Raw genomic sequence first — 26410 nt, 5'->3', positions numbered from 1 at the left:
ACCTACTGAACCTAAATTTTTGATTAATTTGTGATTTAATTGAAAAACCACAAACATTTGTAAAGGTTTACCTCAATTGGTTTAAAAATAGGTTCTTATGAACTAACATTAGTCCGATATTATTTTCCTTGTAGTAAAAATACTCTATTCTTTGAATTGAACGTCTCTTCACGCGAGTTTAACTCGCACATGACCTGTTTTTGTAAACTAAACTAACTTGATTTTTCTTATTCTCTCATTGCTGTAGGAACACCAGAAGTAACGTTTGGAATCACGAAATACCACGTTGAAATGATATTTGATTTTCATAAAAAAATTGTACAGGTTCGTTGTGAGGTTCAATAAGACTTTAGATATAAGTCTTAATACTCATGTACTAATATATATATATATATATATATATATACTAAGTACCCAATTTTTTTGCAATTTTTCACTGCATGGATTAAAATGACCTATTACTAATATATCTATATCTCTGAAAATAAAACCATCATTTTTAAATGTCTATCCAATAACCCACCAAGCTACATATGTTGTCTAAAAATTTTTTCATCCCTCACTTACATGTATAATTTTATAGTACGCATAGTCTCAAAGTAAAATGACTGCGACATACGGACAGATGAAAATGACAAAACTACAAGTTTTGCACAATCGATAGTAATACTGATAGTAAGCAAAACTATCGCTACTATTGCTTTTTCTCAAATTATCGAAAGTCTATTGAAATGCTAACGATAGTTGAAACGAGCAGCAACACTAGCACAAGATACACAAACTCATGGCTTGAGCTTCTTCTCCGTTCAGTTGATCCTCTCAAAGCTTGTTTACATACTCTTGTATTTGATATGCAACGTTCACTTCATGCTAACATCAATAATACTTTGCACTTATATTGAAACATTTATCCCCTCGGGTCGCGCTCTGCACCCCTCCCCCTCTTTGAAATCCACTCGGTGTCTAGTTAGCCAAGTACTATTCATATAAATATTGTTTGGTAACTGAAATTCAATTTTCACAGTTTTGGTATAACAATAATAAACTTTGAATTGATATTAATATTAGTGACTAGGAACCAGGCCCGACTGCCCGTCCAGTATATTTTTAATTCATTGCTAAAAGATAGACAGACAAACCTGACAGAGGGCTTTATGTTGTAATATGTAAGGAAGAACTCAAGACGTAATCTAGCCTTTGTTTCTATATAAATATCAATCTGTATCTGAATAGAAACATTTATTTGTATGAAAGGTAACAAAAATCCCTCCTGTTCTAGTCCATCTAGACGTCCATACAAAATCCTGGCATAGAAACAATATAAACTCGTTTACAGGTTGTTGCGAAAACAGTGGTATTTTCACAGATTTCCAGGCAGATTATTATATTAGGGTTGTTTCGATTTTATTTTTGGTTTCACTATGCTGCTCACGCCTCTTGTAATTGGACTAATGTTAAAACATACGTTTTTGGTAGCCGGTTATGTAAATGGCATTTTATTCTAACCATCACATTTTTTACAGTTTCTTTTATTTATTAGCAAAAATTAAAAACATGCAACTGCATTATTATTAATTATGCTACCTTAGATCACAAAGTAGTATAGTGTTCTATGGAACACAGTTATCAGGAGTCCGGATAAAGTAGCCGGACATAGGCTTTTTGGTTGCGTGTCCGGTCAAAATTAATTGTTAAGCTTTTTTCAATGGAATCATAATAAATTCACAAGTCGAGTCATGCGATCACGAACGAGCGAGTGCCGAACTAGAATTTAATTGGACTGATTAATAATAAAGTACTTTCACTAATTTGGCATTCCATTTTATTTATATCATACGAATTGGAGAAGATTTATGGTAAAAAACCTATGTTTTTGCATACGATCTTTTTATCGTTTTTCCAGTTTTTTCACCCAGTCCTGGGTTGGTGAGATTTAAATTAAACATATGGTCAAAATTACATGCACAGTAATTACTAGGTTTTCAAATTCACATGTACATAGGTCTAAAACGCATGCACTTAAATTAATAAATTAGGTAGTCTAATCTTAAATGCACATTTGAAATAGTGGTTGTGCTTTATATTCGTCATTTTTTTAATTAATAAAGTCACATCAAATGGATTTAAATTTATGGTTAGTAAAACACGTGACGAAGATATAACTAGTCGGACAATACGTAAATGAAATGAAATACATTTTACCCGACCTGCAGAATACATGATAATTTTATGCGGAAGCGAAATTCACACAGTCAAGCCCCGGGAAAAAGCGTGTGTTCTCTATGAACTGACTGGAACAAATTTCTACTCAGAGCTTGAGTTTTTACGAAACCAAGACTAGACCTGTCATAAGTTTCCTAAAATGTTAAATAAAACTTCGTCTGTTTATCTTAGGGAATCTTTGTACAGTTATTTCAAGAGTTATATTAAATGAAAGACGGTTAATTCATCTGTCTTCGAGTTATAGGAATATGTATGTTTTAGTCTTATCTTCTACTAGCTTTTGTCCGCGGCTTCGCTTGCGTGAATTTCATAGTATCCCGGTCATTCTTTAAGAAAAATTCATGAAGACCATTATTTAAGTAAAATTGACTCTTATTTTGTGATTCTTTAAGAAAGTTCCATACAATCTTTCAAACCCCTATTATTACCAAATACGTATTCATACATTTGTTGTACCTAAACAACCATATTCAAAATTTCAAGTCACTAACTTCGGCGGTGTGGAACTTTCATATAAATGTTACATATATTTAAACTTTTATATGAAAGTCGTCTGTAGAGTTAAATTTCTCTAATAATTCGACTCCTTACCAAAATCGGTAACGCCCTGAAAGTCGCGGGCATCAGCTAGTCAATATATATATATAACAAAAATTGTTCGGTCACGCGCACAAGGTCGCGGGCATCAGCTAGTCAATATATATATATACTATAACTTATACAGAACGATTCCAATGAAACTCAGTTCAATTTAGGCACCTAAAATGAATCGCATTCATACTAAAAATTAAGTCGATGGTACGAATTTGCGATGCAGTTCAGTTTAGGTCGTAAAGTGGATCGCGTTAAGAGATGATGGTAAGACCCTCAGATCTTCGATTTTTGTACTTCGACAGGAAATGCTCATCAGGCTGAACAACTTTTGCTCAGGCGACATTTCTATATTTCCTATAGTTTTGCTGGACAATCATGGGTCTGCATCAGGTGTTCCAGTTTTCAAAATCATTATACCCATATTTTGCCCAAGCTTATTTGTTTTTTTTTTTTTCAAATTCTTTCCCTTACTTGACTCCATCGCGAAATTTTGTTTTTATGTAAATATATTCATTGTACATGCAGGTTTTTTTTTCTACTGTTTTTTTAAAATAATAGTATTAATTGATGGATCGTAAAAATGCATATCAATACATCTGGGGGCACGGCTAGTCGAGCAAAAAAAAATGGCACGGCCGTTCATCGTAGCATCCTTTTCTCTCGAAGTAATTCAGGCCAATTTTGAACCCCAATAACTTCTTTGTGGATAAAACAGGAAGCCTGCACTTTCATATATTATATAAACTTTCAGGCATCGTATAAACACTGTAAATTTCAAATTTCATTCAATTTGAACCAGTAGTAAAAGAATTTTTAAAGTTTCTTGATTTTGAAACTGCTACTTTCAAGAAACTTGTTAAAGTTTCTTGATTTTGTCACTCGCTCACTCACTCATTGACCGATCATCAAGTCTTCTAGCAGACATAGAAGCTTCAAATTTAGAATACAATTAGTGTTTCATGTCTAAACCAAGGGAAAACCTAAAAATTTTGTAATTTCGGTCCAGTTTTCTAGATACACCAACTGCATTAATAACTTCCCAATCCCATATAAATATAGAAAATTACAAATTTACATTTGCAGCTAATGAATCATTGTACCTGTATAATGGAAAGGTGTGTTCAGCCCATGAAATTGAACAACATTCCCATATCAAAATATGTTGAAATATGAAAATCAAACTATTTTCCATACAAATTCTACTTATGACTACAAAAAGAAATGAGATGCCACCAAAAACATGCTGTAAAAAACCCAAGTCATTACATTATTTAGTCCCGACTTAAGGAATCTTCTGCCTTAAATTATTACGCAAGTTATTATCATATCAATATTAAAAATCTTTTAGGTTTTAAATAAATAAGTAAGTAGTTAAGTAAATATGCTAAAATTATTAGAATATCTCCTTACAGAAGAATTATTTTACAGAAGAGCTTATCTTCGAAATTAATCGGCAAACGACGTTGCAACAATGATGAGTTTAGTGAGATGTACAGACTTACAAACCTAGCCAGCGACAACTACAAATTTAAAAATATATTAAAAGAAAAATACTTTTCAAAAGCTTTTACTTAAATGCTCCATAAAGAAGATAATAAAATTTTCCTTTAAAATTTTTACTATCAACTTATAACCTCATATGACAAGCTTTTTGACCATATAAATTGTGTATAAGTTATAAAGACAACGAACGACGGGTTCCGTATTTTCCTTTGAGGCGCGGAACCCAAAAAACACAGACGCGTAAAGAATAGAAGGATTAGTTGCTAATGCTTTTTTTTTTAATTAGCCGCCTGAATTCAGGATGTAGTAGGCGGTGCGGTGGGATGCATTTCATGCAACGGGCGGGGGGCAGGAGCGCGCTGCTTCGATTGCATAAGCGAGTTCGCCGTCACAGGGGACTGTTGCCTGTTGCTGCCGAGCTCCGACGCGGCCCGGCTGTTCACTAGGCCAAGTTCACATTGACCGTTTTGTCCGATTCTTCGCACGATTCGTTCGCGCGCGCTCTTTTCCATACGACCCTCTAAACCAGAACACTATTATTTCAAAATAAATTTCTGTAAAATAAGTGATGTGATCCTGCTTGTTGTAGTCCTGAGTGCTGCAACTCTCTTTTTGAGGTTCGTGATATCATTAACACTTTTCTTAGATTTACTTAATGTCAAGACATTTTTGTTATTTTTTTGTTTCGGATTAGATATCAACTTTATATATTGAGAGAGATAACAATGATTTACGGGACAACATAATATATTTCGTATGAGGCCACATTTCGATAGCACTTTAAATAACTGTTTAAATAACTCTTTTGTTACACTGTTTTTTTTTTGTTAATAATGTGCCCTAGTTACCTCGTTTGTGATGGTGAATAAAATATTTTACTCGAATTTGTTGAAAAATTGCTTTTTACAAAACACAACCGAAGCCGGTAACTTCATTAAAGATGAAATCTGAGAAAAGAATTCAGTTGATCCAGATGACGGGCGACACGACACGACATGCGATGAACACTACGCCTTAAGGTTACGAAATTGTTATTTACTTTTCTTAATGACTTACTTTTCTACTGAATGTTTGTCGTCGCTTCACAAGCGCGCTTATCCAGAGCTTTGTCATTTTGTAACAGCTGAAACTGTCTGTATGGATATGTATGAATACAGATAAGAATGATCTGTGATTAATTTGATTGCGACTAATTGTCACGTTTGTTCTGGGAGATATCGTTGGCATTGTACTTTAGTTATTTATAGTGTTTTTATTTTTTTCACCTGATAGCAGTATAATAAACTAGATTTTTATTGTTTTGTCCAGTCTAAAAAGTTATATCGAGCTTTAGAAAATAGTTCTTTTATACGTTATAATATTGTGGCCCTTATAATAGATATGGTTTTTGGCATTTATTCACCTATAACTCCTACTAATAAAGAGAGAGAGAGACAGAGATATATATAGATAAATCAATAAATCAATCAATAAATAAATGAAAGTGAATGAATGAACGAACGAATGAATGAATAAATAAATAAGATATTAAAATGTATAGTAAAAATCCATCCCATTACATATACCATGACGCGTTACGCTTTACGCGTCATTTTTCATATTTTTTTATGATGGTGGCCAGATTATTTTATGTATTTATGTAGGGAATTTATTTCTTATGCTCAGTTATGTAATCAGAAGTCATCTCTGTGATCATATCAGTATTCATAGGTTGTTATTTATTTCATAACATATATCCTACAAATCATCCTAATAAAATATTATGTGAATGATTGTTTGAATAAACCACAGCTTGCCACTGTATTCCTGGAAGCATTCCTGTCTATGACGCCTAGACGACAGGGGCCTGATTTTGCTAAAAAAATAAATATTCGGCTGTGATTTGACGACTACCCTTTGCTTCGGTGTGAGGTGTCTAAGTCCCTTAGTCGCATTGTACGACATCCAATAGAGAATATTGAATGGTCCTATATGTTCATGTGCCTGTATGGTCCTATATACATTCATTATGTAATTATTATTACATAAAAACAACGTCATATTTTCTGTACGTAGTTTATTATTGCAAAATAACTGAAAAATTATGATATAAGTTCCTACTAAAAATATTTTTTTCTTTTTTTGTTTACAGAGTACGACACCATACTCTCGCTACACTTGTAAACCACCTACAGACTTGTATTACGAGCGTAACCGTGCACGTAAATTACGACCCAGAATGCGTTTAGCGCGAAGAAAGCGCGGCGCCGATGAAGTCGAGGAAGAACGTTCAGTAGCTCGGACTCTTACTTATGAGGACTCCGATCAATCACCGTCGACCAGCCAATCCAGGCCTAGTACTCCAGTCAGGAAAGTCGTATTAGACTACCAGATCGAACTTCGGGAATCATCAAGTCCCGAACCCGAGAAAAACCTTTCTTGGCAGAACGGTGACAGCGCCATGATTGCTAGCCGCCTTATTTCCCATGCACGAGAATCGCCCTGCATGGATGATAGGGCCATTAGTTGCTTGAGTTGCGGAAAGCTGCCGTTGATGCCTGTTACCAGCTCTTGTGGTCACACCAGATGCCAAGCGTATGTATTTCGTTTTACTTTGTATTCGGGGGGTGTCCGCTGTGCGTTTTTATTACATTTCTTCCTTCTAATTTTTCCCTCTCTACTCCACATTTCTGTTTGTCCCAATGTTAAATTTAGTGAATTGTATATATATTTATTTATAGTCTAATACGATTTGATGATGAAGCTGAAAAGACACAAAGCCACTTGTAACATCATTAATGTAACAAACCACGAGTGGTTCCATTAATGTTATTATTAAAATCCGTTCTATAAATGCGTAAATCTGTCACACTTGCACTGTTAAACGGTTTTGGCAAAATTAGGAATAGATATGACGACCTCGGTGGCGCAGTGTTAAAGTGCTTGCCTCTGAACCGAGAGGTCCCGGTTTCGATCCCCGGTCGAATCATGATGGAAAATGATCTTTTTCTGATTGGCCCGGGATGTTTATTTACGCATGTATTTGTTATAAAATATAGTATCGTTGAGTTAGTATCCTATAACACAAGTCTCGAACTTACTCTGGGACTATCTTAATCTGTGCGATTTATCCTAATATATTTATTTCATTAGGTATATTTATTTATTTGTAGTGATTCGAGATCAAACAGGTAAAATAGGTAATTTAAGACTATGGTAATTCAAGAATTCAGTACTTACTAGAAACTGGTTTAAGAAAATAGTACATGATCATAGATTTAATATGTAAATCAATTAATCGTTTAATAATATATCAATCGGGGCTCCAAAAGGTTTCATTATATAATATTAATGAGTCTATACTTCATTTTGAATTATTTGATTCAACATTGTGCGTGCAGCTTCTTCTTGATGTGTACGTTGGCATTTCAATTCATTTTATTTTCATTAATTTATTTTTATTGTGTCTTTGTTATGTTATTGTTCATAGGGATTGGTAAACTTCGATTCATATTGCAATCATTGTCTCTTGTTTTTCTATAATTTTTTTTTTTTCTTTGTTTCTTTATATCTCGTTGAAAGTTTAGAAATGTATATGTGTTGATCTTGGTTCATCTACTGTAAACATAAGTTTCATACATACAAAAAATAACATAAGTTTTAGTAAACATAAGTACCTATATAACTGTAACGCTGTTGGTTTTCTTAATAAATAAATAAATTCATACCTATATCTACTTAGTGAAATGTTCTCCACCAGGTGTGTACAAGAGTCCGTGATATGTACTTGTGGGATCTCACACACCCCCTGGCTGCTAAATGTCAATGTAATGGTTCAAGGGATCACCCAAAAAATCCAATCTTCTGAGCCAGATTTAAGGTAATTATCATATTGTACATGAAATTTAGAGTATTTAATGTTTATACTTGTAATATAATAATCTCCGAGAGTTATTCGATGTGTTATACATGGAACTCTCGGAGATCATTATATTATAATCTGCCATTGTCAACTGTATGAACTTGAAATATTCTCCACGTGACAAATTAAGCTGATAACATAGTTGTAACATGTTGCCATGGGCATTGCAATTGTTTAGTTGTTTATACATATCATTAACTTTAATAACGTTTCTACAGGCAGTGGATGTTGACTTCTGAAGATGAGGCCGGCGCCCGGGGTGGTGCCGCGTCCACTCCGTCCGTTATAGGTAGGTTTATTATTGTATATAATAGGGGTGTTGCGGATGTTCCATAACGCGTCAAATGACACATTTTTAAAACGCTTGCGGTGTTATGCTTCTTATCTTCCTTGATGTTTCAAACTAATATTGAAGTTATTTTTGAAACTTGTAAAATTGAAAATGTAAATTTAAAAAAAAAAACAAAATGCTTGTACGTTTGTTCATACTTCCGTAACATCCCTAAATTCGTGCAACTGCGATTTTTTATATATTGATTATATATATATGCATATTTAAGCGAATATTATTAAGAATTTATGAAGCTATTTTATTATAAGTTATTAATAGAAAAAACCTTTTGCTTGCGTAAATGCGTAATATTTCAGTAATTTCACGTTCCGAAAACCCTATCAGTCCTCTGTTTTAGGCCGTGTTCGGACTAACGTAATACCGGCAATGTATTATCGGGAAATAGTTCGGCGAACTTAGGCGGATTAGCCATACATTCCTGACTTTTCATACCGGAAAATAAAAGCTCTAATACAAACAACGCAATATTCGTACATTCGCGTGGGAATCTGTGAGTTCGGCGATAGTGTATAGAAGGCATAAAAAATTGAAATTAGCCAAAACGCGAAATTCTAATGCGATTTCAAAATTACGCCCGTCCGAACACGGCGGCATTGCTTGATCCCTTATGAGCGTGAGAGAGGTACTTTGATAGTACCTAATCAAATAAAGTACCTATTATATAGATAAAATGGATAATTTTCGCCAAAATCAGAATTTGGTGTAAATCGAAAATGTCGTTATTGATGATGATGAATAAGTCAAGAATTTAGCCATTCCAAGTGACAACGATAATAGATTTGAATATGCACTTGATGCACTTCGCAATTGACATAAAAGACTATTTTATTTGGACCTCAAACCTCAATTTGGGCCGATTCCTAGAACTGGGTTGATAATAAGCATTTCTTATACAATTTCTTATATAGCAAGTATCTTCCTAGTCAACATCCTCGCAATGTAAGCGAATGTATCTATCAATCATTTATCGTATAGATTTCATAAAACCTTGACTCGAGTAGCACCGGACCGTCGCCGTCACCTTAATATTGTTATTTCAATTTCCATTTATTCAGGTAATGTAGATCTATTGTGTTAGTATAAATTATTCTACGTAATATATGTATTTAGCAAAAGATAAAGTAATTTCTACACGCCATACCCGAAGCAATGACTTTTAGAAGACTGATGTAGCTACCACGAATTCTGATTATGAGGAGACTTTTTCTTTTCCTAAGTACTTAATGAAGAAAAGCTATTCACTACTCCTCGGCCGATTTCTTCTTAACCCTTTGTTGTTATGCTCAGAAATTCTCGTGTTTCTTGCTATAAAGTGGTAAGGATTTTTATTTTAAATAGTATAACAGTATTTTCGTAATATAACTGTATTTTTTTTTACATATTTATGCATAAACTGCTGCTTTTTCTGTATTGTACATACATATGTGTATTAAAAACAAAAATCTTATCAACGAATATAACTTTTTAACTCTTTAAACTCCGTATGCGTGATGGCTTAAACATTACTTCCCCTAAATAACCGGCTAAGTGTATGCCGGGTAATGCTCAGTGTAGGGTTCCGTAGTTTACCACCACAACCAAACGTGTGCCAGTCAGATTCACTGACCGAGTTTCGTACCATGCCACCAGTTGTTCGAAGTTTTATATTGGAATACAGTTGATCGACTATTGCTCAGAACCTTATGAAGTGTTAGTTTTTCTTCTAATTATACGTTTGAATTCCTAACAACAACCTTTTCGTTGGTATTTATTGTTGTAGCAGGTTGGACACTTGACTCTAACGAAAATTGGCACATTATAGCTTAATAATTTACGAACATCTTAATAAATCCAAAAAGGACTTCCATGCGAATATTTTGAAAGGCCTATACAACAACACTCCAAGCTATAGGAAAGTAGTAAAAAAAGCAATCCCACTTCACTTGTAGGGGAAGTACCCTAAAACTAAAACTTTCAAGATTTTATTCTCCCAAACGATTTTATTTGTCAGCGTGAACGTCCATCATTGTCAAAAGTATGTAGTTATAAAAACAAACGCAACCATCATAAAATAAACTAAAATATTGTAACAACGCTAACAAAACGGCGGCGCTAGTGTACGAAAAACAGTTGCCACTATTTCGCAAATTGTGACTACATTTTGTATTACTGAAAACTACAGTTCTTTAAAAACCTTTTCTAGTGAAGCATAAATTGATAAAATAGTTTTTTCGTTTTCGCCATTATATGACATATATTTAAAATTTCGTAGCTTAATTCATAAGTACGCAATGTAGGCCTCTGACCGTATGGTCAGAGGCCTAAGGTAACTTATTGCACGTTTGTAGAGTTATTTAATCGATATTTGATTCGATTTAATCGATACCATACAAGCTCACTCGCACATATCGCGCTCGGCGCCATCATTATTTTCTGTGCGAGGTAACGTTAGCACGTGTCATACTTTTTTCTTTGTTTCGCAAAAATGTCGAAAAGAAAAAACAGTGAAAAAATACATCAATATGAAGAGAAATTCAGACGTTTAAAAGAAGATAAGGTTGGCCCTTCTCGTCGTCGAGTTATAATGTACTCGGATTCGGAAGAAGAAATGGTAAGTACCATTTTCTTCTTCCGAATCCGAGTATATTATAACTCGCCAATTTTTTGTTTTTACAAAAATATTAAGTGCCTGTAGATATTACCCTAGAGGTCGTATGTAGGGATGGTGTACACATAGGTTTTCAGCCTATAGGTTGTCTGAGAGTCAACGAAACGCCCCCTACTGAGGTGACAGCGGCCATAGAGGATGCACCCGAAATCGACTCCGATTTTATAACGGCACTAGGAGACCCAGCTGATGAAAAAACCGACGTATGGACAAAAATACCATCAAAATCTCGCCGATCGTTGGCTACCGCTATTATGTGGGGGTCGTTCAAAGGAAAATAAAAAATCCCTCCTTAAGGAACATAATATTCCAGAAAATAGTAAACTTCTTAGGACTCCTACCCTCAACCCTGAGATTTCGGCCGCGATTTCCGAAACCGTGAGGACCCGTGACAAGAAGTTTGAAACTGCTCATCAACAACTGGGCCTTGGAATTTCGGCCATAAACAGAGCACTAACAATACTTGTTACGAGTGTAGAAGACAAAGACACAAAAGTAAAATTCATTAAAATGCTGTCAGATGGCTGTCGCATTTTATCTGATCTCCATTTCGTTGAAACACAAACTCGAATGAAGGCTATAACGCGTGCCTAAGATAAGGCATTCCTTCATGTTGTAGAAGATGTAGAAAGAGATGAGTCACTTTTTGGGTCTAAATTATCAGACAAAATCAAAGCTATTAAGACAATTGAGAAACAAGGCTTACAAATACAAAAACCTGCTCCACAACAAAAAACATCCTCTACTTCTCAACCGACAACTAGAAACCGCTATGAGGGATACTGGACAGCCCCAACCCGCCAGTGGTTGTCAAACAAGGGGGGGAAGAGCAGGAATGATGTAGACCTCGTCATCAATCCAAAGGACAGCCCAAGCATAGACAAAATAACGTTATGTTTAAGTTATGATGGAAATTTTGTAAAGACAATAATGTTCACTTTCTCGAAGCCTCGACGTCACAAGTACTTATTTTTCTAACTAACCAGTTTGAAAATGGAACTGCATATGGTTCCTTAAGCACACATCCTCCGCACTCACCTTTCTGTTACGAAGAGAAATAGGTGAAGACGGCCGCATCAAAACACTTTTTAAAGGGGCTTATAGATTAAGACCATTTACCCCCAAATATTCTGCGACTTGGGACCCCCAAATTGTTATAAACTTTATTTCTAAATGGTACCCCAACAAAAGTTTGAACATATCACTAAGAAATTTGCGATCTTATTAGCTCTTTGTACTGCACAAAGGGTACAGACTTTGTCACTCATAAAAATAAATGTTATGTCGAGTACTAGTGGAGTGAAAATTATTATCTCCAATTACTAAAAACTTCAGCACCTGTCCGGGACCAGCTAGTTTTGTTTTTTGAACAAAACAAGGATTTGTCCAGCCACCATTTTAATAGAATATTTAGAAATAACACTACCGTAAAGAAAGGATAAACTCCAGGACAGCGTCTGCTCAATCTATCAGCAGATGGATTAAACAGACGTTGTACGTGAGCGGCATGGACGTCAATGTTCAGCGCGCACAGCACGCGGCCACGTCGGCCGCGCATGCAGCCGGTGCGTCTCTTGACGCAATACGCAGAGCCTCAGGCTGGCTTAAATCTTCGGAGACTTTCGCAAGATTTTATTAACGGCCCATTTGACTCTGATATTGATTAAATGATTGGATTATTTTAGACGAAAATAAAAGTTATTTTTGTTAAATAGTATATTAAAAAAAAAATGAAAATTATTATACATTACCCATACAAAACTTCGAAGCGTAGGTGGTGTAATGGTTAAAAACGCCGGCTATGGATCGAAAGGTCCCAGGTATGAATCCTACTCGTGCCACATGAGTTTGTATACCAATCTGGTTCATGTATAGTAGTTTTCATCGAACTTGCTTCCGATGAAGGAAAAACATCGTGAGGAAACCTGCACACTTGTTAACTTGTGTGTGAAATGGAGAAGGCAATGGCAAACCACTCCATTAATAATGCCAAGAAAGTTGAAACGTGTGTTTCATTCCATGTAATGACCACGACCCTCAGTCATGAGGAATACGTCGACTATGAAGAATACGAAATTTCATTCTCTAAACATCTACATTGTGTACTCATATCTGAAGAATGAAGCTACGAAATATAATATATGATCAAACTTCTAGAATGAAGTTCGATCATTATTATATGAGTAAGCTTCATTCGAAAATATAAGGATACACCCTCCCAAAACCCTATGAAAGTTTCGTTAAATTCTCTAAAAAGAATGATGGCGCCGAGCGTGATATCATATAATCGAATCAAATATCGATTAAATAACTTTTCTGTTCTTATATCTTCAAATGAAGCTTACTCTAATAATAATAATTGAACTTCATTCTAGAAGTTCGTTTGATCATATAAAACGTGCGCGATATATCATCATTAGAAGTCATCACCATAAATCTGTAGAACACACATAGCTTTCTTTGCGAACATTAACCAAGTTATGATGTCACATCTACATGTCATTTAATATGGATTGTTTGGACGAATCCAAAAATGTGTGATTTTATTTTTGTCACATCTTGGAAAGCATTATCACTGTATTTTTTCACTGGTGTATTTATTAATAAAAGGACCTTCAAAATGTTAAATTTTACATATATAAAAATCAATTTAACTAAGCTATAAAATTTTGTTTTCCCTCTAATTATACGTGTATATCTATTATTAACTTTAAATGCATGTCAAAACCGCCACGTCTATTAGATAATATGTATGCTATATGTATGCTGATACACGATCCATTGCCTTTATCAGCTATATGTAGACGCTAGTTTACAAGTTCATTATAAAATGTTTTTAAGAGACACATATTATAAAAATCTTGTTACTGCTTACTTACTACCCTTGTTACTACCCCCTTTGTCCTGTCTTTGCCCTTTCTTTGCCGTGCGAACACATTTTCATACCATAAAAATATTCTCGGAAATATCCAGCCGTTTTTTGATGAGCACCGGGCATATTATCAAAAATATCAAGTTCAACGCGCAAGTTTGCTAGAAGTGTACCGATAAAAATTATTGTACCAACGTCGTCAAGACAATAAGTTGTCGGATTTTCGTCGTCTGCGTAAGTAATCGAGAACTGAGCTATTATGTAAATCGGCTATTTGTCTGTTACAATGCTGTTATATAAGCATATTGTCGGCGTTAGCGTTACGATGGAGAACGGAGGTCGCAGGTTACGTTATTATTCGATATATAGGTCGACATTGCACTGTGCAAGTCACACTAAGTAAAAGCAGTCACTCTTCTTTAAAAATGCCACTATTTAGTCCACTAAATTATATAGATTTACAAGCGGCCCGTACCGGCTTCCGTTTCTCGTCACATGTTCTGGTTATTATAAAAAATTAGATCTTTGCTAATGAAATGCTGATCTTTAAAAATTCCGCCCCGTTCACCGTTTTGGTATGCCCTCGCTCAATATCTTATATACGTAAAAGTGTTTAAGTATGATATGATTCGAGTCTCTGTAAATCACATTTCCTTAATTGGTGTTTCCTTTAAACACCAAATTTGGCCTGAGTTTATTCATTACTAACAGAAAAAAAACAAAGATTAAAAATTACTTTCTCTTTTTTACTTTCATGTAAAATCCTTGATGCAAAAACGAAATAAAAATTAGATATTTTCTGCGGAAATCTAGTTTTAGTCATCAATTAATGGATGTTTTTTTGCCCATTGCTTTTTCTGTTTCTTGTGTATATGTTTTGTATTTAATATGCAATAAAATTATTTCAATCACACAAACAAACATAAATATTATTTTTACAAAAAAGTAATTTTTGACACAAGCTTTTAATAGTTTTTAAAAAAATCTTGTTGAATTCAATGTATGACTTAAAGTCACGTCCATGTTGAAAATCGTTGAATAGTTCAACCGTTGAAAGATCCTTGGTGCATCCGTCACAAGGTTTTGCTTGTCATACATTGTCATGGACACTAAAAAATTTCAACAACTGACTGACTGACTGACTGACTGACTAACAGACTACGTGCAGCCGAAAATATTGGGCATAGGAAGCTGAAAGTTGGCATGTAGTTCCCTGCGGAGTGTAGGTTAGCACTAAGAGAGGATTTTTGAAAATTCTACCCCGAAGGGGGTGAAAGGGGTGAAAAACTTATATATAAAAATTCTATACCGTTGAAGTTAGTTACGAGAAGCCGCGGGCAAAAGCTAGTCTAGTATAAACGGACTTACGTCCGTTCGAAGTCAGTTTGTACTGTCAGAACAATAATCGTTGAGTCGTTGACCTACCGGGAATTACCTCGTAGAACAAAGTAAAATAACATTTAATTATCGTATTTAATAATGTCATTGCATCCACTCATTTTATTTTATACTTACTCTTGCAAACCCTATTGAATACCTCCGATTGATATTGGTTTAAAACATGAAGAATCTTATATTGAAAAGAAATTTTTAATTTTCGTTTAAAGTACTGAGCTGCGGCACTTCGCTTCACAGTTTCCCCGATGCTCGTCAATATCACTATATTGAAGGGCATCGGGGAAACTGTAAAAGAGCTTCTTGGTATTACAGTAAATTAAAAGGGACTGCGAAGTTTTTAAAAGCGTCTGCTTTCAGTACGAAGCTTTTGAACTTCAATTCCTGAAATTTCTAGACCAACTCTTCTAGCTACGTGCTCTAGAAAATCATACAACTATGTATAATACTATTATGCACATACACACCCACAAGTTTATAGTTAAACTTATGGTTAAAAATTAAGTTTAGTTCAACTTAGAATTTGCGTTAAAACTTACTACTACTTTAATTGGAATCACAATATCGAATTATTTTGTATCCAGTTAAATAGAGAATAGATAAACAAATTAGAAAAGTCTTTTACTAGTCCCCGTTTTCTTTTTTTTTTCTATTTTATGCTGTTTTAATGATCGTAAAGTAAAATCTTTCTCTGTCCATGGCAAACAGGCGTACGGAGCAGTTTTTGTTTTACCAAGTTGCTAGACACAGATATTGTACCCGCGTAACATTTTCTATCACTGTATTTATTAGGCAGTATTATGCCCGACGAAGACCGGGACAGGTAATTTTTATGCGTTAGTGCCATCTGTATTAAACAATATATAATCTATCCTAGCGTAATAGTATAATATAGTATTTTAGGGGCTATATTATTACCTTCCGGACCATAATGTTAAATTCCAGAAATATATATTTCTGTAATATATATTTTAATTACCTAAAATTTAGCCAATTCTACTATATACAGAAAACATACATAGTAAAAATATACTATGTTTTACCTAATATTTAAGCAATTAATATTTTAGTTTTATATTGTAATTGCACACTTTACACGACAAGTTGTAAGTAGGTACTTGTTCGATTATAAATTTACATTACATAAAAATAAAACTGCATATATTGTGTACCTAATGTAAAGATGCGCCCTGATTAACTAACCACGGATCACATTTACACAAAATAAATTATGTACTTCTTTTCTTATTATATTTCTTGGATTCCCCTCAAATACTATTTTAGCGCTACTTTGAAATAATACTGTTTTTCAGATAAAAAGGTGGTGACCCTACGGGCTAAGCAAAAGCATGTTTAATGTCTGGTGTACTAATTGAATTTAAGAGTTTTATGTTCCGTTAAGTAGCAGTGCATTACATTAGTATGTGAAAATAATACAATGAGACAATAGGATAATCTATAAAATAAATCGGGTAATTTTTTAATTACTTTTATTTATATTGTTCTCTTTAAATTCAAATTCATGCGGTCGTCAATAACAAGAAATGAAGAATAATAACCCTGTCAATAATAGGAATTTCTATGGAATGTGCATAACCAACAAATTTATTTAAACTTGACGTCACCATTTCAGACCAAAGCATTCCAATTTACTTTATTTAATGAAAATTAAAAATTAAGCAGAATTTATTAAAATTACGTTATATTCGTGTTTGGTTCATCATTCGATATTTAATAATGAAATTTAAACTTTCAAATTTTAAATTTTACTAGCACTAACCGGCAGCTTTGCCCGTAAATTTCCCATGAGAACAGCTAAGTATTTTTTCGGGATGAAAACCCTACGCTTCGTCCCATACTCTATGTCCTTCCTTATATTTTAAACTACATATATTCCAATTTAAGAGGTAATAAACAAACTTATTTTCGCGTTTATCTATATTCTGTCTAACCTAATTAAGTATAGGCCAAGTAGGATGGAATAGAGAAATTCGAGTAAAAACATACTGCGATGTTTTGATTCAGTAAATTATAGTTCTCCACTATACTTTTAAGTCGTTAATTTCCTGTGACATGCCAGCTAAAGTGCCGCTGCCTGATTAAATAACTGCAATTGCTAATAAAACGAGTGATTTGGAACGCCAAGTTTAGGCAGACAAGTTGAGCAATATGATGCCAGCAAAATGGTATTTATCCTATACTTACTTACAAAGCGGGCTTCAGACTTAAGACTCGATGTCGCGTACATTGAGAAACATCGACGCGATGCGACGCCATAAGAAAATATGAAATTGTACATATTCGCCTGTGGCCAGCCTCCCAATCGCGCTCGTATTTTTTATCGTTTCAGTTACAACGTTGGTACAAGGTCTTATTTTAATCCAAGATCCTACGATACACAGAATTGCACATGTGAAAGTTGGTCTAATAGTTTGTAAAGCTTACGAGATTTGGCCCGAACAAACAACGAACAATTTGAAATCAAATGAAAACAGTTATATTTTCAGCTATTGTACAATAAATGAAGTTGGTCGAGTAAAACATTTCAGTGGAGAAACGAAAACAAGGGACAAATATACGCATATCGAAATTTTAACAGGCTATAAAATGCAGGAAAGTTTGTGAAAATACATTGCACGCTCATAGCCATCGCTTCATATTTAAATTTTAAATAATACAGTAAACATGTGCATATGTTGAATTGTTATCAATTTTGAAGTTGCGTGTAACTTTACATAATATTTATAATGAGAACTAGTTATTAAATTGACTAACATGTTACATTTCTTAGTATTATATGTAAAGGTTTAGATGTAACATCATTTTATTTTAGCTATAGTTGCTGACCTATTCATGAGGCTAGGTAGGTCGTTGTCAACTGAGCCGATAGCGAACTTGAAACGTAAATACCCAAGAAAGCGTGCAAGGCACGAGGAGCGGCGGACAATTGACAATTTTAATTATTTTTTAATGGCAATGATGAATTGCAGTAGCATGCATTATTTTATTCAAACTTACAATCAAGAATTATATAATGTGGGCAACGAATTACTTATTAAAAAACGAACTGAACACCACATTTTGCTATAAAAATACACCTTCATATGCTATAAAATTGATTAATCATTTTGTATTTCCATACCCAGTATCAGTATTGAATGAAAACTAATAGACCTGTATTTAGTTACAATTTGCTGAGCCAAACTCAATACCGTATCTCAATTTGCCTGTAATACAAGTCTTTGTCGGTAGGTCGAATTTACAGCCTGCACAGTCCATTAACCACGTGAGTTTCCTTTGATACGGGAAGGGAATCATATTATCTTAGGGATACCTTTGACTAATATATAATATATTTCATGTGTGGCGCACATATTTATATATATATATATATATTATAGCACATAAATAAATAATTGCTCGGTGCTATAATATGCAACTAATGTTGCACAAACACGTGTACTTATTCATAAAACTAAAACACGTGTTATCACGAACACAGATTGATATTGTCACAAAACCGCTGCATTCTTATCGCCGGTGCAGTTACGTAATGATTGTTAAACTCTGACTCCATTCTAGGTTATATAACAACGGCATTATGTAGAAGAGCGTACAAAATGTCACAGACGTATGATCGTCTCTGTTTAGTTGACTAGCTGGCCATGACGACGCGATGAGACGTCACAAATATATCGGACGTAAATAATGTTTTGTACTTTATAAAATTATGCAACTGTGTTGTACATATTTGAATTTATTGCTTACAAGTTGTATCGGGTTCACCCATATGTATTTATCATAATAGCTATTAGTTATTAGTACCTATTAGTACACAATACTAGATGTATTTGTATGGTGAAGGAAAACATCGTGAGGAAACCTGCACACTAGATGGTGGTGGGTAGGTGTAAAAGTCATGTCATATGCATTTAGGTAACTTGAATAAAATATAACACCTGGGTTATCAATAACACACTCGATAAGAAAGTATGTATTATAAATATAATTAATGTGTTGTAATTAGTATATATACGAATTGTTATTTAAATAACAAAGAAAGATTCGTCGTCTGTACGGTCGGCTGCAAGTCCAAAAGTTTTGCAATACTTTTGAATTTCATTTCCTAGGAATAAGGTTCCATGATATGACTGACTGACATTTGCGGGTGTCCTAGCGTCGCGTTGCTTGCGGCTGCTGTTTGGCGAAACGTCTGTTTATGTCAGGGTCTCCACCCGGATAATTGGGAATAAACTTGATATGTTTGGTTTTGAATTGTTAGTAAATGGATTTACTAACAATTCAAAACCAAATGCGTGCGACATCAATGTGTCTGTACCAAAGGAACTATTTACTCGAAATATAACTAGGTTTCGTAAAATAATTCTTGTTCCAATTTGTTTTTATTTTTGTAATTTTTGTGATGTAATCTTATGATCCTCTAGATCAGTGTTGCCAAATTTTTTAGGCAAAGCGGGATTTTACACCTTAAGGATGTAATAAGAAAAAAAATCGCAGAAAGTTTAAAAATTTTTAAAGTTTTTCATATTTTTAATCTAACATAACAGTTAAATTGTATTGAAAATTTAAATTACTTGATTTTTTGAGCAAAACAAACATTTTAGGTTACTTTTGCGTTGATACTGAAAATCCAAAAAAGCGGGACTGAGCTATAAATTCCATGGACAGTAAATTCTGGAGTTGTGACGTCCCGTCATAATCGGGACGTCTGTCAACGCTGCTCTAGATCCAAGGTCGTATCATTGAAAACTGCATTTTTAAGTGTTATAAGTACAGTATAAATAGTTTACATTGTTATTGCATTGTAATAAACTTTTAACGTTTTAATTACTATTTTACGTCGCGGCAATATAAACTTTGTTACGTAATATTTTATAATGAAACCTTGAAGTAAACGTGATCACATAATACTTTCGAGTACTTTCATTACAAGGTCGAAGCTCATGTGACATTCAACCAATTTGCTCCAGGTTTCATCAACGCTTACATAATTGACCGAGCGAGCGAAGCGAGCGAGGTATAACATTCTACTTGAGGCAAAAATACATTTTTTTATGTATGTAAATATGTATGTTTGTAACGCGATAACTTTTTAAATTTAAAAGGTTATATACCTTTCTGTCAATAGAATAAGTTCTTAGAGCACCAAAATCGGCTAAATCGTTTTCAAAATATTCACAATTTTGTCAAATCTCATAAAAATTATTATAATCTCATAAATAATTTTGTTTAATTATTTTATGTAGGTAGATACCTATACGAGTATATTGTTGAACAAGGCAAGCGCAGGCGTGTGAAGCCAAAATACTAACTTCGAAAAAGATGTTTTGAGATATTTGATTGAATGTATATTTTATTGCATCTAGAAGTTAATGTAGTTATATGTGTCTTTTATGTATTTAGCCGAGTCAATTTTAATAAAAATTGTAAATAAAATAAGAAGATACGGCTTATAACTTGTATTGTTAAAATAAAAAATAACGTAAAGTGTATATTTAGGACATGGCTAAACACTGTAACGGACATTACAGTGTTATGTCGCACTATCAAATTTTGCTTCAACCTAATTTTGTATTGATGGATAGCTGTGACTATTTTTCTTGTATATATTCGCGAGGTGATTGAATGTATATTTTATTGCATCTAGAAGTTAATGTAGTTATATGTGTCTTTTATGTATTTAGCCGAGTCAATTTTAATAAAAATTGTAAATAAAATAAGAAGATACGGCTTATAACTTGTATTGTTAAAATAAAAAATAACGTAAAGTGTATATTTAGGACATGGCTAAACACTGTAACGGACATTACAGTGTTATGTCGCACTATCAAATTTTGCTTCAACCTAATTTTGTATTGATGGATAGCTGTGACTATTTTTCTTGTATATATTCGCGAGGTCGACGTTCGCGGCGAAAAACTAGTTAGTGTAATTAAAATTTGCTAGCAACAAGTACGTTTTCATATAATAATTATAATTTGTTCTATAATGCCTACTATGGACTTACAATAAACTGGTTAGAAACAATTTGACGTAATAACTATATTACAACCTATATAGATAAATTGCAATTTTTTTTCTTAAAGAACGCGAACAAGAGGCTGGTCCCTCTGCTGATGACGGAATTTCCCGTGGTGATGACGGGAATGGAGAGGAAGCGGCAGGTGGTCCAGAACAGAATGAAATGAAGGACAAGGAACTGTTCCGAATGCCGATTACGCCTCAAGTAAGTGAAGACTAACTATTTTGTAGTCTGACATGAGTACGAAAAGGTAAAACAATATAAGTTTCATTGGATAAGGTTTACATCGATTACACCTCATATAGGTGATCGAGTCCCTCAATTACCAGTAGGCTGGTCTACTAGTACACACAACATTTTTACTATGTATGATGAAAAATTTGGTCGGGTAAGTCGCAGTAAGTACGCGGATACCTGGATGGCGAACTTATACAGAGGCTTATTCTCAGTCAGCGGAAAGAAGATGAAATGATGATAATAAACTGAATGCTTTGATGACAGGACCGCTTAGATTACGCGAGCCTTCTCACCCGTGAAGGCAAATTCATGGAAGCGGCTCCTCACTTGGCCCGCCTGGCCATCTCCACCGGCGCCAATGCTCTCACCGCCCGGAAAATGCTCGTAGAGGTATGGGTATATCATTCGAATATCTTAAACCATTATTCAGAAGTTTTTCTGACTATGTGTACCCATAATAACTTGTAACATTTTCATGTTTAATAACACCATGTCTTGCAATTTATCTTAACCGTTACCTTCATAATTCAAATCATTTATTCAGAAACTAGCTGATGCCTGCGACTTCGTTCGCGTGGCCGAACAATTTTTGGTAAGGAGACAATATTATTCGATTTGTATACATCAACAGGCGTTTTTTAGCATTTCCATCAGGCTGAACAACTTTTGTTAAGGCGTCATTTCCATATTTCCTATAGTTTCGCTGGACCATAACGAGTCTGCATCAGGTGTTCCAGATCATCAACTTTTGTTTAAGGCGATTTCCTAAAGTTTAGCTGTACCATCATTGTTCTCCATCTAGTGTTCCAGTTTTCAAAATCATTTATACCCTATATTATGCCCAGGCTTAATATCTCTATAACATAAAAGTTTCATTCAAATCCGTCCAGTAGTTTCGAAAATTAGCGTGTACAGAGTTTTTTTTTCAAATTCTTTCTCTGTTACTATGACTCTATCACCTAATTTTTTTTAAATGTAAAGGTATTGATTAGACCTTCACAGGCACATTACACGTAAATATATATATCGATGTGAGACATAATTGTCTGCCCACGATGCCACCACCAGATTGACCATTGGATGCCACGCTCGATTCCCATGACTCATTCCTTCATTCATCGACATTTCAGACACTTGAAGATCACAAATCACGTACATGTTTTACAAATAAAATTTTAAGGTCACTAATGAATTATTATAATAAAAATAACAATTAAATGTAAAAATAATAATATAATTGTAATTCAATAAGTTTATTATCTGCACTAGTCTATTCGACTTACCCGAGGGCGGCATTGTCAAAGGCAATACCTCAAAGGGATGCCAGTTTGATTGTACCTTTGCGAATTAGTCACAAAATAGCTTATATCGAGTAGTATACAGCTCGAATACCTGACATACCTTTATTATATTCACATGCACACCATTCTTGTTGCTTCCCGTTTCCTGAAAATTGTCCCATGTCGTTCCCCGCTACGTGTCCCACTCCCGCTTCCCGTAACGCGTGTCGAACATTTCTTGGACCTCTTCAAATATAAGTAAGTTTCGCATAAATTTCCACCCCTACATCATTCCCTCAGAGATACAATTTTCAAAATCTGATTAATGCATTATTATTTTATCTATTACAAATTTAAATAAAAAAATTCATGTGTCTCACTTAAAAAATACGAATTTTAATACACTTAATAACTTGCAACCCCTGTTTCGCCCCTATAGGGATGTAGTTTTCAAAACCGAATTAATGTATTATTTATTATTTTTACCAATACATACAAAAATACTGTAATTTATATAAAGAGACGATGTGTTAAAATATTATTATCTTTAAAATACGACTGACAGGTGACGCTTTAAACCAAACATTGTTCGAATACAGCGCTTTTTAACAGTACATCGTATAAGTTGAATTACTCCAAAAAATATTCCGTATCTCGGTACAGATTCACTAGGCCAATAAGCTGCAAGTAAAGCATTAACGTTTATTTCTGTTGACAGTTTATACAAAGCAAATGATGACCTACTCAGTCTTTTACAAAGGTATTCTATATGCTGTTTCCTATTTATTCTTGAGTCGTATATTTTCAACATCATTTATAAATGGCCTTGTTATTCAATATTGTAATTATCGAAATGATTTATAATAAAAGGTAGTATAAATATTCATTTAGAATTTGTACAAAACTAATTCTTTTAGCTTTAAACTATTAAGTAAACACTAAATAAATATTTACTTTCTTTCATTAGTTTATACGTTAAGAGTGCATCTACAAAAACATGCTTTTCAATTTCAATATTCGGGTAATATACCTACTCCCAGTTAGATGTGGACTTAATAGATTATAATTACCATTGGAGTAAGTCTGGGGTGGTGGCGGACGAGTTAATTTGATCAACTACCAGTGCGGTGTCTATGTTATCTGATATGCACCAAACGGAGTTTATTTAAAATATTTAATAATAAATGTAATAAAAAATGCACACAACATTTTTCACGATGATGTTTTGCGAAATTGAAGTTCTACATTCGATATCACTTTATCATAATGAAACCTACTAAACGGACCAACTGTTTCGAATATTGTGTGACATCAACCTGTTGGACATCTTCAAAAATCACTTCAGAGACTTGGATTACTTATATATACTACGTAATTATACATTAACAGGCCATATCCGAGTTGTCTAAGGAGGGAGACATATCAGAGGTGGAGAAACAGCTGTGCGATGCGATCAGCGCACAAGGGACAACCAAGTGGCTGAGCCCTGGCGACTTGGAGTGCGTGTTTTGCTGCGACACCCTCAACGACCCGGTGACCACCCCTTGTGGCCACACCTTCTGCCGCCAGTGTCTGGAGCGCTCCCTAGATTACAGGAGCACCTGCGCGCTTTGCATGCAAGTCATGATCAATTTCAACCTCCAGGAGGTAAGTTAGAACTTACCTATCGGTCTCCGATATCATAACTCGTGTTTACCCGTGGTTCAGATGGCGGCATATAGCCACCAATTATCTGGAGGCCATTCCCAATAATCTATTTACAGAGTAAGATGCTTTCTAGAGTTAGGAGACCAAGCATTTACTTTTATATTTTATTTTATTATTTATATTATTATTACATTTTTATTTTATTAACACAAAAACAAATTACAATCCTTAGGTATATCATTTATAAACAAAATACTATAGAGAAGGTAACAGGGTGATTTTTTAGAGCTGGCTGAACTAGCCAATTGTATGATATATCAAATGCAAGCGAAATTCTGAAATATATATTTTTAACTAGTTTTGAAGTCGTTTGAGAAAATAGCCGTGATCAGTGATAAATGGTGAAATGTTTGCAGGTGTGCGTCACAGAAATTGTGCGCGCGGCGCTCGAGGGAATCGGCGCGATCAAGCCGCCCGAACCTCGCGACCCCAACCTCCTGCCCATACTGACCTGCTCGGGCCCTATTACCTTCCCGGGGTTTGTCTATAGCCTCCTACTAATATTTACTTTCAAGGAATTCGATAGCACGTTGTTAAGTTACTTTCGCTATGGTCGTTATTGTTATAGGTGATCAAAATTGTATCATCTCCTCCGTACTTCGCAAGCCACTTTACGCACGGTGCCGGTTGTTTACGGTTGTTAAAACCAACCAATCCAGGCCCATTTTCCTTATTCATCCACAGGGACGGCCATGGCAATAGGGACGATTGTTTATTAACAGGTCTTCGAATTGCTTTGTACATCTTGACTTACTACGTTGCTTTTAAACGCGGAAGTACACATGTCGATTGCTTAGGGCGCGTGTCACTGTATAGACATACATACATACATACTTATGACACGAGAATTTTATACATAGATGAAGCAGTCATAGTTTTTGTTAACATTAGTGACAGTGAAATGTGTTTCCCCAGTGTGCCGTGTCCCCTGTACCTGTTTGAGCCGCGTTACCGCTACATGGTGCGCCGCATCATGGAGAGCGACTGCCGCAGGTTCGGGCTCGTGGCTCAGGAGAGAGAAAGCGGCGAAGTTTCCGACTTTGGCACTGTAACTATAATTATTTGTTAATTATTAATATTTGTTTATACTTTTTTATTACATAATAGGAATTTGTCCATGTGTCTAAAACTAAATATATGTATATGCATATATGTATAGGGCTTGTACGGAATTAGGCACAAGTAACGTCACAAGTGTTGGTATCAATAAAATAAAATTGACATTTGATTGATTTTATACACAGGCAAATACCCTATTTATTACCCTATTTTTATTATTAATTACAATATTTACAACAAAAATATTTCTAAAGTGAAACATACTTTAGCTTAAAATATACGTTAACTTTTGAATATATTTATTAACAGATATTGGAAGTACACAACTGCATTCTGCTGCCAGACGGGTGCGCCGTCATATCTACTATTGGCATCTCCCGCTTCAAGGTCATCGCGCGCGACACTTATGATGGGTACGAAATATTCTCCTAATATTTCTCCAATAAACATATTTCCAGGAGCTCAGTGACGCAGTAGTTAATGCCCTCAGTCTGGAATAGTGTCAGTTAGGTCATCAATGTATTACATTGAGCTCGCCCGAGCTTCGTAAGCAAGTTCGGAAGGCGTGTTAAACCGTTGGTCCCGGTTATATATGCA

At 34.5% G+C, this 26410-nt stretch overlaps 1 protein-coding gene and 1 pseudogene across 2 annotated transcripts in view; both read left to right on the top strand.

The window, feature by feature from the left end:
• Window positions 1-26410, top strand: part of LOC128683075 (uncharacterized protein) — a 41578-nt gene that overhangs the window by 10416 nt on the left and 4752 nt on the right. For both annotated transcript variants that reach the window (XM_053768298.2, XM_053768295.2), the window contains 9 exons: window positions 6452-6894; window positions 8060-8179; window positions 8440-8510; window positions 21595-21734; window positions 22032-22157; window positions 24437-24694; window positions 25111-25232; window positions 25670-25802; window positions 26123-26226. In XM_053768298.2, coding sequence (XP_053624273.1) covers window positions 6452-6894; window positions 8060-8179; window positions 8440-8510; window positions 21595-21734; window positions 22032-22157; window positions 24437-24694; window positions 25111-25232; window positions 25670-25802; window positions 26123-26226 — 1517 coding nt within the window. The remainder of the gene's footprint in view (window positions 1-6451; window positions 6895-8059; window positions 8180-8439; window positions 8511-21594; window positions 21735-22031; window positions 22158-24436; window positions 24695-25110; window positions 25233-25669; window positions 25803-26122; window positions 26227-26410) is intronic.
• On the top strand, window positions 10957-12804 carry LOC135310049 (uncharacterized; annotated as a pseudogene).

The sequence above is a fragment of the Plodia interpunctella genome, chromosome Z (genome assembly GCF_027563975.2).
Source record: "Plodia interpunctella isolate USDA-ARS_2022_Savannah chromosome Z, ilPloInte3.2, whole genome shotgun sequence".
Classification (NCBI taxonomy): Eukaryota; Metazoa; Arthropoda; class Insecta; order Lepidoptera; family Pyralidae; genus Plodia; species Plodia interpunctella.
This window is presented reverse-complemented; position numbering and strand designations above follow the sequence as displayed.